Genomic DNA, 17,249 nt, shown 5'->3' with positions numbered 1-17,249 from the left:
GGGACCCCCCTCCTCATACCCAACAGATCTGTAGTCAACCACAAATGGATGAAATCCCCTCTGCACTCAGCAGCCTCTTCCGTGATGCCCCGTGGGTCTCCCAGATCCATCTGTCTGGGCGTGATCATTTACATTCAAGGTCCAACCTCTGCAGCCATGATGTTCTTGGGCACCAAGAGGGAATCACAGTGACCCACCTGTGCATCCTGCCCTGAAATTTTGGGGTGATTTGGCTCAGGTTCTGAGCTATGAGAATCCCTGACCAGTCCTGGAAGGAAGGCTATGGTAGAGGTGATCCCTGGTCACCTAGCCAGCCTAGAAATCTGGTGTCCCTCTCTCTCTTTCAGCCACCAAGATACACTTATTGGAAAGGACTCTTGGAGACCTCGTTAACTGCCCTGCAAATACTTTGAGGCTTTTTAAGATACTCATTGTCCCCATCCAAGTTGGACCCAAGTTTAATGTACTGACCACCCAGCCTCCAGCTCTCTCCCCATCGAATTTGGAAGAACCCTTTCCCCATTCCCCTGCCATTCTGCAGAAATCCTGGTTAGCAGTACATTCTCTTTCCTGAAACAGAGATTTTTACCCCTGTTCTATATTCAGGAGGTCCCCTTCCTCTAAAATTTACATCAGAATTTACCTGTCCTGCTGCCTGGCCATCCCCTCCCCCCAATACTTCCAGTGTGCTGAGATTCAGTTGGTCTTTAACTTTACATGAGCTGCCAGCTTCATTACTTAGGCCTCATTTGGACGCACTCCCTTCCCGGAGGATCCAAAGCTGGGTTTTGTTCCTTCCCAGTCATCAGTCTTAAGAGTTTGCACCCATCTTTCATAAAATGGAGCCAGCAGTCTGGCTTCCAGGTCCTGTCTCCCAAGATCCTAACCGGATCTTACCTCTCAGGACTTTCCCCACCCTCTCCCCTCCGAGACTCGGCCTCCCCCCACTCCCTGCACTGAGTTGCCTGTGCTGCCGAAGTGCCTATTTTTGGCCTGGGGCCCGGTTTATAGCCCCCCACTGTGGGTCTTGGCAGTCAAGCCCTGGCTCCGGGGATCCAAGCCAGGTCGACAGCCTTCCCCACCCCGGAGAGGGGGATACCGAGGCTCCCTCTGCAGCTTCAAGCCCCAAATCTGCCCCCGCCCCACTCAGCCGATGCTTAGGAACCCAAGCTGGTTCCTTGCCCTACTTCTTTAAGTCCACCAGCTTCAGTGTAGTTTGCTGTCCTGTCAAGTTCCATACCGGTTTTTTCTCTTGCTGGGAACCTAAAATTCAATTTTCAACCCCCCCACAAAGCCAGACGTTTGAGGCGTTTATAGATACTAACCTCCCCCTAACACTCCCCTCCGCTCGGGCTGCCCGGTCAGCTCCGAACCCCTGTGCGGTTGCCAGGGATCTTCTGCTGGGGTGGGGGTGGGTGGGGAGTGTCTCATCCCACCCGGCGCGCTCCAGTCCTGGCTTTCCGTCCTTCCCTCGCCTTTTATTGTAGGTCTGGTCCTCCCAGGGTAGCGGTGCCTCCCCATCTCACTCCTTCCCTTTGCATCGCTCCTGTATCCAGAAACCGCTTTTACCTGCCCGCTCCGGTGCAGCCAGCGCGCCGGATCCCTACGTACGGAATCCAGCCCTCCTTTTGCCCCTCCCCCTTGCACGTCGCTGCCAGGAAGACGGGGGCAGCCCACGCCGCCTCAGTCACTAAGCAGCCCCTCCTGGACCCCCCGCTACGAGCCCAGGTCCGAGGACTCTAGGCCTGGTCCTTGCTTGTTCCCACTGCATAGGCCTGACGCATTACTCCGTCTCCCGAGGAAGAATCCGGCCCGAAATTTGCGTGCCCCGGGTGCATTTGGCCATGTCGCAGCTCCTTCCCCCCACCCGATTCCTCCCTGCTCTGGCTAATCCTACCCGGGTTTTGCGTAACTCTTCCAGATCTCCCATTTCCCCCGCTCCTCCAGGCTGGGCTTCCCTTTCCTTCAGTACACTGCTGGAAAATCCGCTCCGGTCGTCCTTACGCCTTGTCTCCCCTCCCCCACTGCTGCCCGTTCCAACTGAGGGGTCTAGCACGTCGCTTTTCCTCTCCCCACTTTTCGGGTCAGGGGGGGTGGCAGCAAAGAGAAGGAAAATCCAGTCCGGGTTTTGGGGACGCTCCCGGTGCTCCCGGCAGATTGCCGCAAGCCAGTCCCGGGCAGGAATCCAGGCCGGGTTTTGCGCGCGCCCGCCGCCCCCCTCCCGGAGCGGGTTGCGCCGGGGAGCGGGGGCGAGCAGGCGGCTTGTCATTGCTGTGCCCGGCGCCGGCTCGGTCCGCGCGTCCTGCGGTGCCCACGGGCCCGGCCCGGCGCCCCCGCTCCGGCCGCCCCGGGGGGCGCGACGCCGCCGCGCCGCCGTCCAGCCGCGCCCCCCCCACCGAAGCTCCGCGCCGCCAGCCCCCAACCCGAGCCCCCTGCGGCCACTGCGGGGAGCACGAGCCGTCGGCGCGGGAGCTGTCGGCGCTGCGGCGCCCCCACCGCGCCTGTCTGCCGAGGAGGCCCCGGCGGATGGGGCCGCGCGGGCCCGGGAGCGGCGGCCGCTGGCGGCGGGGGGCCTGCAGGGGCGCCCCGGCTGCCCCGTTAAACCCCTCGGCCGCCGCCGCCGTCGGAGGGGGCTGGAAGTCGCCTGGGCGCACACGTGCCGCCTCCGTCGGGGCCGCGGAGCTGCGGGGGAGATGCGGGCCGCTGCTGGCGCCGCCTCGGGGGGCTCCGCCTCGCCCCAGCCCCCGGAGCTCTGACGCCGCCCCCGCCCCGCCGCCTTCACTGCCTCCCACCCCGGGAGGGGCGCAGACCCACTCGCCCCCAGCCCCGAGCCGCCGCCGCCGCGAGGGGGCCGCCTTTGGAGCTGTGTAATCCGCTTTTTTTTTTTTTTTTTTTTTTTTTTTAATTTTTGGTCGGTGGCGGCGGTGCTGGGCCAGAGGAAAGAAGGGACAACGGAGGCCGCCCTCGCCCCGCCACCCTCCACCCGCTTTCCCCCCCGCCCCGGCTCCGGGAGATGTGGCCGGGCGGGGGGGCCCGGGTTTCGCGGAGCTGCGGGAGAAACGCGCAGAGCCCGACCCCAGAGAAGCTCCGGACAGGTGAGAGTCCTGTGCGGGGCCAGGGCGAGGGGGCCGCTGCACCTGGGCCAGGGTGTGCGGGGCGGGAGGGGCGCGGAAAGGATGGAGCGGGCCTGTCCTGGCCGCGAGGGGGGAGGGGATGCTGGAGCCGCGGGTCACCGCACCTGAGTCGCAGGGGCGGCGGGGTTGCCACGCACCCCACCCCCACTGGCTAGGGGCCCTAGAGGGGCGGCCCCCACGGAGCGCCCGGGGCGCTGGGGTGCGGATGGGCGGCCGCAGGGTGCCTGGCGGGGGGAGGGGACCGCGAGTGTGCCCGCGCGTGGCTGCGTGTGCCCGCGCGCGCGCCAGCCTTTGTGGGGAAGTGGCGCGGCGGTGCCTGCGTGTCCCCGGTGCGTGTGCGCGCGGGTGCTTGGCGCCCTGTTTGTGTAGGTGTCTGGGTGTGAGCGGAGAGGGTGCGTGTGCGCGCCGCGCGCGGGCCGCGGCCCCCAGAGGAGCCGTGTCCGGGGGCTGGCACCGCAGGATGCTGGGCTGGGGGTTGTTTGTCTCCGGGAGGCAGTGGCGCGGGGGATGGGGAGGGGTCTGTCTGGGAGTGGAGCGGGCTGCAGCCTGGGGCCGCCGCTGTCAGGAGGAGAGGGTGCTGCCCGGCAGCATCTTCTGTCCGTGGTACCCAGTTAAGCATGGGAGGCTTGATCCACGGGGATTCGGGCTTTGAGGGCGAGCCCTCTTCCTCCCCCAAGGTACATTAGGCAAGAGCTGTGTGGGTTCAGTTGTCATCGTCCCGTTTGAGGGTCCCGGGACTGAAGTCCGGGCCGAAGTGGGGGGATGTCATGTGTGCTCCAGCCATGGGGGGAATGCTCGGGCAAGGCATCACTCCGTGCAACCGCTGGCACCCCTGAAGATGGCACCCCCTCTTGCCACAGCCCCCCCGCCCCCATCCCTGACCCTACACTTCCAGTCTAGGTCAGCGCGCAGCCCATCTCTGCACAGCACCTCATTGTACCTTCCTGGCCCCTCTCCCCCAGCCATTCTGCCCCGCCCCCAGCCTTGGCAGCGGCCGTGGGTGTCCCTTCCTCCATCCCAGTGTGGGCAGAGGCCCTTTCCTCCGGCTTCTGTAGGACCCAGAGCCGGGTCTGTCTTCCCACATCCAAACATGTGGTGTGCTTCGGTGGGGGGAGGGGCCTCAAAATGGGCCGCCAAGATGGCTGGCCGCCTGGCTTTCCCTCCCCTGTCCCCCCCTCTCTGCTGCCCTGCTGCCTTAAGCTGCCGTAGGAACCACCGTGCAGAGGAAGCTGATGGCTGGAGACAGGTGTGGAGGACACCTGAGGGTGGATGTGGCTTCTGGTCCTGGTTGACCTCCAGTGCTGCTTGGGAGAGGCTCTTGGTTTCTGCCCCTCCTCAGCACCCCCAAGGGCAGGCAGGAATCCATGACCTGACCCTAGACCCAACTCCAGCCTGGGCTCCTGCCTTCCGCCTCTGTCCCGGGCCTGGCATCCTGAATTGACACTGGGTTGTTGGGGCGCTCCATGGAAGGTCCCCACCTCTCCTCTCTTCTCCATCTGTCCCACAGCCAGGGCCGCGGACTCTGCTGGGACCTGGGTCAGATCCCAGCTGTCAGGACAGGTGACTTCTTTCTCCAACACCCCTTCCCACTAATGCCAAATTATTCTTAAAAGTAGGATGAAAACAGGGAGAATAAGAGAAGGAATACAACCTTCATTATCATATCGAGAAAATTATCCGTGATTTTCCTAACTAGCATTTGCCTGCCATGCCGTTCAGAACTGACCTTGCCCATTAATTACAGAGATGAAAATCATCTGGAAAGCGGAAAAGGGAACTAATTCCATGGCTGGCGGTGATGGTACCCATGTTCCCAAGTCACAGCCACGACGTTGTGTACCCACATTGGGTGCTGGCCCTCCTGCACTGTCTCACCTCCTCCCCTGGTGACCTCCCATGGGGCCTCGCTGAGGCCACTGCCGTGCCTATTGTTCTGGCCTGCTCTGTCTCCTTGAATGGGGCACCTGTGTCAGCCCCCTCTAGGGGTCTTGCATGGTCTGGGACACCTGTGCTGCTGCCTGCCCTTGAGTGTGGAGACAGCGCCCAGGGTGGGGAGGGTGGGGCCAGGGGAGCAGTGCGCCTGGGCCTGGAGACGGAGCTAGGCTTCCTTCCCAGGCTGCCCAGGGGGCCCCGGGGACCCGCAGGCCTGCGGGGAAGGCCCACAGGACAGCCTGGGCCGGCCAGGCTGGGGTGCCACCTCCCAGGAGCCCCCAAACAGCAGGAGGCACAGTGCCTGGCTCATCCCCACCCGCCGGGCCATGGAGCCTGGAGCTCCTGGTCTCTGCCCCCGCCAGCCTCCCCAGCCAGACGTGTGGCCAAGGACACTGGACGCTCTAGTTTCTGTGTGGGCTCCTCTCATGCGGATCCCATTCCCAGACGCCAGATGCCTCCCCTCCTCCAGCCCCTCCTGGGGAGGACAGGGAGGAGCTCCTGGCGACCCTGGAGGGGCCTGAGGTGCCTTCCTCCCCAGCTGAGGCAAAGCGCCTGTGTTGGAGGGAGAAAGTGGGTCTCAGGGAAGAGAGGCCAGGTGCCTGGCCCTGGAGCACAGTTCTGTCAGGTGTCTGTCTGTACCTGTCCTGTGCATCTGTGTGTGTCAACATACGGGTTGCCAGGTGTCCTTCAGCTCATCCTGTGTTCAGAGGGGTTCCCTGTGCGCTGGCGTTGGTGAGTGGCGTGAAGGGGGTGACTGTCCGTGTGGCTCCCTGGACTCAGGGCTGTCTGCACTCACATGTGGGCTGTCCGCAGCTTCTGTACACCTGCAGGTGTGTGCTCAGGTGTGCCAGGGACCTGGAGCCAGACTGGGCACTCTGTGCAATCTGCAAAGACTTTCCAAGTGCTTTTTCTACCAGGCGCCTTGCCGGGGACACCGGGGGGACAGTGACCACATCCTGTCCCCATGGAGCTTGTAGTCTAGCAACATGTGATCAGTTTTAGTCAGTCCGAGACCCCTGTGCCTGGAGTCGCGGAACGGGCTTGCATCTCCCCTTCTAGGTCCAGCTGAGGAAGGGGACCCCGGATGGTGAATGCATCCTCCCTGTGTCTCAGCCCCAGGTGTGGGACTGGATGTAGTGTGCCCTGTTCTGGGTCACCTCCTCTCCTTGCCCCATGCCTCCCCACTGCGCCACCAACAATCTAAAAGATCCCACCCCAGGGCCTTTGCGTGCCTCCAGCTACAGACCCCCCACAAGCCTCTTCCTCCCTCACCTGCCCCACAGGTCACCCCTGCGGTAACTTACCTGGGCACCCTGCTGAAAACTGCAGCTTCCCACAGCCCCCTGGCTTCCGTAGAGCTGATGGCTTTTCACATGCTCTGTAATTTCCTGATTTATTGTGTCTGTCTGTTTACTGTCTGTCTCCCTGACTAGGATCCAAGTGCTCACGGATGTTGCTATTCATTTTGCTTTGGGATCCCAGGTGCCTAGAATTTTACCTGGTACACAGTAGCTGTTCAAAAAACCTTACCTGGCCGGGCATGGTGATGCACACCTGTAATCCCTGGGAGGCTAAGGCAGGAGGACTCCAAGTTCAAGTCCAGCCTGGGCAATTTAGGGAGACCCTGTCTCAAAAAATAAGAAGGGCTGGGGAATGTGGCTCAGTGGTCAAGTGCTTGCCCAGCAGCTGCAAGGCCCTGGGTTCCATCTCTAGCACTGCAAAGAAAAAGGAGGGGGGCTCCCCAAAGGGCGAAGCCCCTCCCTGTGACCTCCTCTAGACCTGGGCCTGAACCAGGCCCACTTTGCACCTGCGCAGAGGCACACACCTTTCAAAGACCCGGGGGCGCCTCCTGTGTGCTCAGGTGCCCAGGGCTGTGAGGACATCGTGGGCAGGCGGTTCCCCCGGAGCGGCTGTGTCACTGCAGGACTTTAGATACTGGAGGGGGAACCGGGGACCCCTGCCCTTGCCAGGGCTTAGGAGCCCCTGGGTCAAGGCCCTGGGGCACTGACCCCAGCCTTTCCTGGGATGGGACCCTCACCCTCACTGATCTCCCCAGGGCAGGGGAGCGAGCTCAACCACCAGTCCGCCCGCGTTCCCACCTCCCACCTGAAAGCGGGGGGAGGTAAACATGCAGTAGATGGGGAGGCCGAAAATAGCCAGTGCCCCTCCCTCAGGGACAAGAGTACCCCACCAGTCAGGTGGGCAGGCCAGGAAGCCCTGTAGATTCTCCCTGAGTCCCCAGAGCTGCAGGCAGGGAGGGGCCGTCCTGGGTGCTGAAGGGTGCCCAGCAGCACGTCGGGTGGCCGCCCACTAGGTGCAGCTAGTGGCCCCACCAGCTCTGACACCTGGTCGACATCGGGGTGGGGAGGACCGAGCCCTGAACCGAGCTCTGGGGCCTCAGGGTGGGAGGTGGGCGACCTTCCGGAAGGAGCCAGGTGCCAAGCTCTTGGGCTCTGACAACGGCTTGTCCTTCTCTTTTCAACTCTTTAAAAAAAGCCATGTTCAGCTCACCAGTGGGACAGGCCGTGGTTGGTGGCCCCTGCTGTGGCCCCTGGTGGTGAAGGGCACTGCTGGTTCCCCCCTGCAGAGGAGATGGCGAGTCCCGCACCGCCTGCCCTGGCTCTGCCACTCTCCCCAAGTTCTGCTTGGCCATCCCACTGACTTCCTTCCTCAAACCTGCAAGCACCCTCTAGCCCCAGGGCCTTTGCACAGACTGTGCCCCCATCTAGACCCTTTTCTCCTTCCCTGGACATCTGCCTGGCTTCTCCTCCACCTTCACAGGGCTTTGCTGAAGTGTCACCTTCTCCACTGAGAGGGCTTTTCCCCGTTACCCTGTTTTCAGTCGTGCCCCCCACCCCAGCTTTATCTTCCTCTGCAAGCCTGGTGCTCATGGCACCTACTGTGTGCAAGCACCGTGCCAGGGAGCCACGCCCAGCCCCATGCCAGATATTATTTCTAAGCCTCCAGCCACACTGCGAGGGTCACTCCCTCCTCCCTGAGTGGGGACAGAATCCCGAGGAGGGACCCTGGCATGTGTCCTGCAGCCTGGAGCACACACTGTGTGCCCTGCCACATGCTTGCCCTGCCTCCCTCTTCTCTGTACTCCATACTCTGCCCCTTCTTTGCCAATGTCTGGTGGCATCAGGGAGACCAGGGTGTCCTGGGCACCCTCTGCCTGGATCCTGGCTCCTGGCGTTCTGGCGCGTGGCTGGGGCTAGTTGGAGCCCCTGGGGTCGGAAACAGACCACAGGCTTCATGGTCCTAAGGCCTCGAGGGGGGCCCAAGGGAGAGGCCAGCCTCTGCGCCCGTCAGGGAGGGGTTCTTGGAGGAGGGGCTTCTGCTGCAGGCTGGCTGGGGAGGAAGGGCCACCCTGAGGTCAGAGAGAAGTGCAGCTCAGAGGAGGAGGCTGGCCTCGGTGAGTGTGTCCCCACACATCCGGGGCTGCCACAGCCTAGGGAGGTCAGGGTGCTGTGCCAGGTCGCAGTGTTGACTGGGCCTCCCTCTGGCCCTGCAGGGCAGGGAGGCCATCCAGGTGGGAACTGGCAGTGTGCAGCCATCCAGGGCTATTGGCATGAGAGCCAGGCTGGCCTGTGGCTCTAGAGGTCACTTCAGACCGGGCAGATGACTGGCTGGGGTGGAGGACACCCACCAAAGGGGAAGTCGTGGTTTCTAGCTGTGGCAGCCCAGTGGACGGGAAACATGGGCGGATAGATGGGGAACACCCTGCACTGCCAGCAGCCTGCCCCCGCTGTCCAGCCTCCCTCTCTAGCCCATGAACACCCAAGTTGATCCCATCTTTCCTCAGCTCAGAACTCCCAATGGCTCCACCCAGGGCCCATTGAGACCTACCTGTGACCCCTGCTGTCCTCCCCCCCCCCCATCCCCTCTCCTGGTCACTCCCTGGGCTCCAGCCATGCTTGAACACATCCCTGCCTCAGGGCCTTTGCACATGCCGTTCCCTCTGCCTGGGATGTTCTTTCCCCTGGTGAACCTAGCTCCCTGAGACCCCTTCCTGCGAGGTGTTCCCAGCCACCCTGGGGACAGTTGCCATGTCCTCCCCTGCCCTCCAGGCATTGCGTCTTCTGTGGCACTTGTGGCCAGGTGTGAACCTGGAAATGATGGCTGACTGGAGGGCCGGCTCGTTGGGTCCATTTCATCTTCACTCACTAAACAAAGGAATAAGCACCTCCTCCCTGCCCAGGGCTGGGCATGCAGTGACAGCGGAATGGTCCACAGTGGGACTTCCCTCCAGCTCAAGCTGGTGGGAAAGCAGACCTGTCACAGTGGAGCCCAAACTGAACTTGGGGGCAGAGCACGAAGGTCCAGGGTATCGTGAGTGCTTATTCAGATGCCAGCGTGGAGCCGGTAGGCAGAGCCTTTGGAGGGAGACGGGAGCAGGCACGAAGGCCCTGGCGCTGCCAGTGTGAGAGAGAAAGGGTGGAACAGGCACCTTGGGGGAGGAGGGCTGAGAGAAGGCGATGCGCAGGTGGCAGAGGAGCAGGACCAAGATGCCATGTGAGGGTACCAGAAGTAATAGGGAGCCATGGAGGATTGTAGGCAGGGAGGGACACAATTGAATTTTCATTTTGCAAAGATCATTCTGGTGTCAGGGTAGAGACTGGATGGACAGAGGTGGTAGATTGATGGGGGGAGATCAAGGAGAAGGCAGCCAGGGGAAAAGAGAGGCTAGGTTGAACAGCTCCCACTGCCCTGCAGTCCAGGGCTACTTGATGTACAGGGTGACATTTTAAAGCGTTACTGAACAATTATCTATCAGGTTCCTCCTTGTGCCTGGTGCTATGCTAGACATTGGGGATGCAGCGACAGACGAGAGGCACACCAACCCTGCCCAGCTGAGCCAACATCTGGTGGGAGAGAGGAAATAAGCAAATAAATAAAATGCAGCAAATAAATAAAATGCGTGCGGCGCCGTGTAAGTTCCACGAGAAATGAAGACGCAGGGCCAGGACAGCGTGGGGAGCAGGGGCCACTTTAGTAAAAAGACCAGGAGCGGAGGGAAGAGCGTGCGGGTGTCTGGGGAGGAGGCAGCAGCCCAGCAAAGGCCCGCAGATGGAATGTGCGGGGTCCACAGGGCTTGGCCGGGCTCCGAGTGCGCCAGGCGGGTTCTGAGCCTGGGATGGGCCGCGACTTGTGCTCACGGGCGCCCTCTGGCTGCCACGAAGGGAAGGTGCTGTGGAGAGTGAGCTGGAGCCCGGGTCCAGGAAGGAGGCCACCGTGCTGGTCTAGAGGGGAGATGCTGGGGTTGGAGCAGAGAGGGCCCCAGGAGCCGTGTGAAGTGCGGGGACTCCGAGGGAGGAGAGTCGGGTCTGCTGGGGAGGGGATGCGGTGGGGGAGGGGGAGCCGGGTTTCTTTGAGTTCCTGCTGAGATGTGGAGGGTGGCTGGAGATGCAGCAGCGATCCTACCCTCCTGAGCTACAGGACCCTTCCCGGGGGCAAGTCCTGTGTCGGGACTCTCCAGCTACCTGCCCCGTCTCTGCACAGTCCCCGAATTAGGGATGGGGAAGTGGGCTCAGAGAGGCCAAGCACCTACTCAGAGGCCACACAAGATCCAGACCCAGAGATCCCGACTCCCAGCCGGTACTGGGACCTGCCGCAGGGCCAGCCATGGCCCCTGACTCTTCGTGGATGCCACAGGACTTCCTGGAGGAGGTGGGGTCGCGGGTGCTGGGTCTGGGGAGGGGCCGGAGCAGGAGACAAGGCGCAGGTGGCCCCGAGCCCCCTTCCTGGCGCCTGCCCCCCGCGTTCAGACTCCCACCCACTCAAGCACAGGGTTGCCACGGCAACTGCAGGCTAGGGCAGGCTAGAGGCGCCTCCTCCCCTTGACAGCCGGCTCTCCTCCTGTCACCATCCCTCCCATCCCAGGGCACTCGAGGACAGGCCCTGCCGCACCACCTTTGACTGAGAGTCGTGGCTCAGACACAACAGGAAGGCCTGGCCCGTGGGGTGGCGGGAGTGGGGCCCCGACCTGGGGTCTAGGTCCGGTCCTGAGTGGAAGGTGTGTTTCCCCCGCTGAAATGGGCCACCGAGACCCTGAGGGGTGCAGGGGCAGACCCGGCTGGGCACACGGGGGCTCATGGCTGCAGAACCCCCAGCGCGTGCAGTCCGTCTGATGTCACCCTGCTCACAGGGCTGAAGGTCCATGCCAGCTGGGTGTCCCCAGCATGTGTTTTCCACTCTGGAACCTTCTTCCTCTAAAATGGGGGTGCAGGCAGCTGCCCTGCTGAGCTGTTAGGAGGCTTAGGTGGGATGCAGGCACAAGGCTCAGAACAGGGGCAGGAGACAGCCCTGTCCCGCAGGAGGCAGGTCCTCAGTAGAGGACCAGACTGGCCCCGTTCCCCAGAACCCTGCCTCCTGTCCCCTCTCCCCCAGTGTCCTCGCCCCCAAAGGAGGCTGCTGAGGCTGCTGTGGCCAGAGATTCGCCTCGCAGTGCTGGGGGCCCGAAGTCCGCAGGCAGGGTGTGGGCGGGGTGGGCTCCTCGGGGTGTGAGGGGGCTCTGGCCCAGGCCTCTCGTGGCTGCTGGGGTCCCTGTTCATCTCTGGCATCCCTTGGCTCCTAGAAGAGTCCCCCGAGGTCGCTGCCCTGGCCCTCACACGCCTGCCCTTCGTGTGCATGTCCCTTCCAGAGTCCCCTTCATGAAGACACCAGTCCTGTGGGATGGGGCGGCAGGAGTGACTTCAGTTGAACGTGGCTGCTCTGTAGGCTCTGTCTCCTTATGTGGCCACGTTCCCAGACACGGGGGCTCAAGGCATCAGCCTGTTTTGTGGGGGGACAGTCCGGCCCAGGCCTCCCACGAGTGGGTGCCTCCTGGTGTCTGGCCTTGGTGTGCGGTGTTGCTGGGCCCCAGGGGTGCAGGTTCAACCCCCAGGATGGAATGGGCATGGTCACAGCAGTCCCCAACTCCAGCCCCCAGAGCTGGGCTGGTGGCTCCCTGGCTTCCGAGGTGAAGGGCAGCTGCCCCCCCCCAGCTGCACCCCACTGTCCTCAGTCCTTGCCCCGTGTTCCTACAGTGCATAGTTTTGCTGTGTGCTGCAGGGCCTAGGAGACAGCAGTCAGGGAAACTGAGTCACAGCCTTGGCGTCTCCATCCTCCCGGGTAGGTTGAAGTGACAGCTGTGAGGTGATGCTTGGTGTTAGGGCTGAACTGTCCCCTCTAGCCACCAGACAAAACCCTGGTTCCCGGTGTGCCCGTCTACAGCTGTCCCGCAGCCTTAGGGAGGTGGTGAAGGCCAGATGAGGTCCTCAGGAAGGGCGACTCCAGGTGTCCTGGAGAAGCGGGAAGGCGAGGCCACGCGAGGACACGGCGGGAGGGCGCGCGAGGGCGCGCGCGAGCCGGGCAGGGCGCCTGGGCGGAGACCGAGCTTGCCGGCGCCTCGAGCGTGGATTTCTGCTCCAGAACCGTGAGGAAGTCGATTCTGCTGTGGAAGCTGCCCGATCTGCGCTCCAGTTGGTGAAGGAGGTGGTTCCAGACCCCGGCGAAGCCCAGGCGGGCGGCGTCTGCATGAACCCGCACAGCCTCCGCGGGCGCCGTCCGTGCCAGTGGAGGGCTTGGCACCGCGGCCCCGTGGATGGCTGCCCGCACAGGCTGCGAGAGCAGGAGGGGCCGTGCGTGTCAGTGCGTGCAGCGGGGTCTCCCCGGAGTAGTCGTGGTCAAAGGGTGGTTGAACCCCAGAACCCAGAGCGCCTACTGTCTGGTCCCAGAATCGAAGCTGGCTGATACGGTGGTGGCTGTGATCAGGGACGCTTGGCCCCCTTGCCAGGTGGGGTGCTGAGCAGGATCATCCTGTCCGGCGGCTGCCTGTGAAAGGACCCCGTTTCGCCAGCCAGACGGGGAAATGCCACAGCCTGCAGGGGGTGGCAGTGACTGCAGGGCCTGTGACACAGTGGTGGCCACTCATGACCACGTCTCTGGGTAGGGCATGTCTGAGCCAAGACCAAGGGGCAGAGATGGCAGCACGGGGCAGCTGGAGGAGACCAGGGTAATGGCTGTGACCATGTTGCAGTCACCTTCTAGAAGAACCCTCTGCCCCAGTCCTGGTGGCACCTACCTGGAATCAGCTAAGGAGGCTGAAGCAGGAAGATGGCAAATTCAAGGCCAGCCTTGGCAACTCAGGGAGACCCTGCACTCGGTGGCTGAGGGCCCCGGCGTTCATCCCTACCACGGGGCAGGGCCTCAGCTGCATGATCCTACACAGCCTCAGCCCGGAATCTGAAAGCCGGTAGAACTCAGGAGGAGCAGGTAGAATGGAGGTGCCGGGGGCTGGCGGAACGGGAGGCATCGTTAAGACGCAGGGACTGGGTTTGGTGATAAAGCGCTTGCCTGGCACCAAAATGCAATGAACAACTAAGTGGTGCACACTCACCCAGGCACAGTGGCACATGCCAGTAGTCCTGGCTGCTCGGGAGGCTGAGATGGGAGGATCTCTTGAGCCCAAGAGGTCATGGCCACCTGGGCAACAGAGCAAGACTCTGCTTAAAAGAAAGTAGACGTTCATTATAAAATGAGTAAGCTCTAGAGACCTAGCGTGCAGCGTGGTGAGGGTGGTTAATGGCGTCTCGTAGACCTGAAATTTGCCGAGAAGATGCAAGTGCTCCTGCCCCAGGGAAACACAAGGTGGTGAGGAGGCGCCGGGTCTGTCGTCAGCCTGATTTCGGAAATCACTTTACAGTGTGTACACGTAGCAAAATGTCATGTCATACACCTGGAATATATACAGATTTTATTTATTTGCCCATCATGCCTCAATAAAGCCATGAGGGGAAAAGAAACCCTCTCTGGAATCGACCCAAGTGTCCATCAGCAATGAACATATAAACACACACGTCCATCATGCAGTGGAATATTATTCAGCCATACGAGAGACGATGTCCCGGAAAATATTAAGCTGAGGGGAAGAGGCAGACACAGAGGGCCACAGTGTGTATGATTCTATTGATCCAAAATGTCCAGGCAAATCCAGAGGACAGATGCAGGCTGGTGTCACCAGGGGCTGAGTGGGGTGAGGAGGGGTGGGGAGCTGGGCAGAGCTTGTGTCTGGTGGTCAGATGCTTTGGAACTGGATAGTGCTGATGGCTGAGAATATAAACACTGAGTGTAATTAGTGCTGCCGATCATATCTTTCCGAGCAGTGAAAACGGTCTGGGAACACCACTGAGGGCCATTGGTGGTATGCTGAGGAGCGGTCTAGGACAGAGTGCCTGCTTAGCTTGCAGGAGACCCAGGTTCCAGCCCAGCACCCCCAAAAGAGTTTAAAACTATCTATCCATCCATCTATCCATCTATCCATCTATCTATCTATCTATCTATCTATATATATATATATATATATATATATTTTTTTTTTTTTTTTTTTTTTTTTTTTTTTAATGAAAGTGCCCCTCTTTCCAGGGAAACCTGGAATTTGGGGGCAGAGGGTAGGAGGGCAATTGCTGAGAACGGATGGGTGGGTGGCCTCTGGGTGTTCTGCAGGTGTGGACTGACCCAGGCCTCACCCTGAACTCATTCAGGCTGAAAGAAGAGTCAAGCACTTTGACTCGTAAGCCTGGGAGGCCGGGCACATGGATGGAGCCCTGAGGGGCTTTGTTTTGGTCTGCTTGGACCAAAGATGTCTTGGAGACCCAGATGAAGGTGCGGGTGCAGACAGTGAGAGAGGATGCTCAAGAGCACAGAGGCTGGAGCAGAAGGGACCCAGGGACTCCACGGGGCCTCTGCGTTCCGGGGTGCAGCCAGGGAGGCGGAGAGGAGCCACCTCAGATGGTCACTCCTTGTGCTGTGGACAGCACACTCTGATGGGTCCCCCGTCAGCCCCTTGTTTGTGTAGACTGTTAGACGGACCAGAACCCTGCAGATTAGCTACAGGGGGACCAGCCCCTAAACAGGCCGCTTCCTCCTGCCTCAGGAGGAGGAAAGCGCTGAGGGCCAGGTAGGTGAGCGCCCGTCAGCCCAGGGTCTGGCTCTTCCTTGGACCGACCTGGGCCAGCAGGTGGGGGGCAAGAAGGAAGTGCAGGGACCTGCCACCACCCCAGTGCCAAATGCTGCAGAGTGACCTGAAGGTGCTCCAGGCACCGTCTGGGTGAGACGTCAAGGGGGGATTCCTGGAGGAGGGCAGAGGGGATGGGCAGAGCGTGCCATGAAGATGCCCAGGGTGTTAGGGCTGCCAGACACCCCTTGCCATTTCCCACATGTGGGACAGAGGTCTGGAGGGGTCCTGCCCTGGGAGAGCACCCGCCGAGCACCTGCCTCAAGGAGCTTGTGGTCTAGGGGACCTGGGGGCAGAGGGAGCTGTGGGCTACAAACAGGGCCAGGCTCTGTGTTGGGGGCGAGGCTGTCTTGTTTGGGGGTCAGGCAGGTCGCTCTGCTGGGGTGACCTTGGAGTTGAGCCCTGACTGATGAGGAGAAGCTGCAGCTAATGTGCAGGGATTCTGGGAGCACATCCAGTCAGAGGGAAGAGCCCAAAGGCTTGTGTTCTGGAAGGTTCCAAGAGCAAGAGGGAAGAGGAAGCAGGGATTAGCGAGCTGAGGGTGCCCGCCCGCCTGCAGCCTAGCTCGAGGGGAAGCTAGTGTGTGGATCACCATGTGATCCCTTAGCGCTGAGTGGCTGGTGGCATGGGGCAGGCAGGGAGACCAGGAGCTGGCGGGTCCTGGTCCTGGGTGGGGGTGGTGTTGGAAGCGGGCAGAGGCTTTGCAGGAGAGCCCACAGGACCTGTGATGGAGCCGCGGGAACGGAGGCTGGAGCGTCACCCAGCAAGTCATCTGTGGCTGTGCAGGGCCTGTTCTAAACCACGGGGCTGCAGCCACCGAGAGTCCAGTGGCCCCCACGAGGGGACGTTCGTCCAACAGATGAGCAGTTACATTTGGACAGACCTGAGGCAGCCGGCCGCGGGGTAACTTGGCAGAAGCTGCAGGTGGAGAAGAAAGAGCGAGGCCCCGGGCAGGGCTGGGCTCAGAGTCGGCTGGTGGGCAGGCGTTGCGGGGCTTTGACTTTGGGGTAAAACAATGGTTAGATTCTGGATGGAAGTGCGATTTGGGGCATGTCAGCATCGCGACCCCAGGGACAGGCCGGGTGCTATGGGCTCCAGAGGATGCTGCCAGCAAGGTCTTGGCAGGACTGGTGGCACTGGGGGCCCTCCCTGGGGTACCCTGCTGGTGCCAGCACGGGGAGCCGAGGGCAGGGATCGGGGCCTGTGGTGGGAGAGGTGCGACCACGAGCGGCCGGGGAGGAAGAAATGGTCGGACCCCAGCTCAGCTCTGCCAGGGTGGAAGTGCCCCAGCACACTCACCCCCGCTCGGCCCTCGGGGAGCCACACCCGCGGCCTGCCCCGCCTGCCAGTCTCCAGCTTAACCCCGAGGGTCCCCCAGAAGGAAAGAGGGGGCACGGTGTCCCTGGTCCCTGATCTGTGGCGCCAGCCAGCTGGATTCTAATTAGCTACAGAGCAGGAGAGACAGGAAGCTGGGGGCTGGGGTGAGGCTGGAGTCCTGCCAAGGCCGGGAGGCTGAGGCTGCCAGCCCCCCACGCCCTCCTCGCAGGTGAGGATGCTTTCTGGCCGAGATGACCTGAGGATCAGTTTAGGAATGCAGGAGGGGCTTCAGGTGTAGGTGAGCGCTTGGCACCTGCAACAAACCCCAAGGGTTCCAGAGGGGACAGGGGGAGTCCCTTTGGTCCGAGCTGCCTAGACCTGGTGAGTGCCAGGAGGCAGGGACCGGGCAGCTTCCCACCCAAGGGGGCAGCTTCTGTCAGATAGAGACGGTCCAGGCAGGTGCTGGACATCAGCCTTTGGGCTGTGGATGGAAGCCCTCAGCCATCGGCAGGAGATGAGGGGAGTGGCTCCAACACCCTCTTCCTCGGGGGGACCCCTAACCCCCTCACTCCCTCTGTCCTCCCCTAGGCTGGTGGGCCAGGCCGTGATGCCCACCTGGTGATGCGGGGCGAGGCCCTTTGCACAGGCCACTGAGAGCCCAGGACGCACCCCTGAACGCCAATATGGCCCGCCTGGCTGCTGTGCTCTGGAGTCTCTGTATCACCGCCGTCCTGGTCACCTCGGCCACCCAAGGTAGGTCTGCTGGAGCCAGAGAGGGGCCCTATCTCCCTCTGGCCAGGAAGGTAGATGACATTTTGAAATCTCTTCTGACCACTTGGTAGAGACCCACAGCCCCACGCTGTCCCCAG

At 61.9% G+C, this 17,249-nt stretch overlaps 1 protein-coding gene across 1 annotated transcript in view; it reads left to right on the top strand.

The window, feature by feature from the left end:
• Window positions 1–2,920: 2,920 nt before the first annotated feature.
• The window catches only part of ADGRL1 (adhesion G protein-coupled receptor L1), a 40,462-nt gene continuing 26,133 nt past the window's right edge, over window positions 2,921–17,249 (top strand). Inside the window, 2 exon segments of the mRNA XM_079115766.1 lie at window positions 2,921–3,095; window positions 16,969–17,133. Of these exon segments, the coding sequence (XP_078971892.1) occupies window positions 17,064–17,133 (70 nt within the window). The 5' untranslated portion in view covers window positions 2,921–3,095; window positions 16,969–17,063.

This window comes from Sciurus vulgaris (assembly GCF_902686455.1).
Source record: "Sciurus vulgaris genome assembly, chromosome: 16".
Lineage (NCBI taxonomy): Eukaryota > Metazoa > Chordata > Mammalia > Rodentia > Sciuridae > Sciurus > Sciurus vulgaris.
Note: the sequence above shows the minus strand (reverse complement) of the source record. Positions and strands in the feature narration are given on the sequence as shown.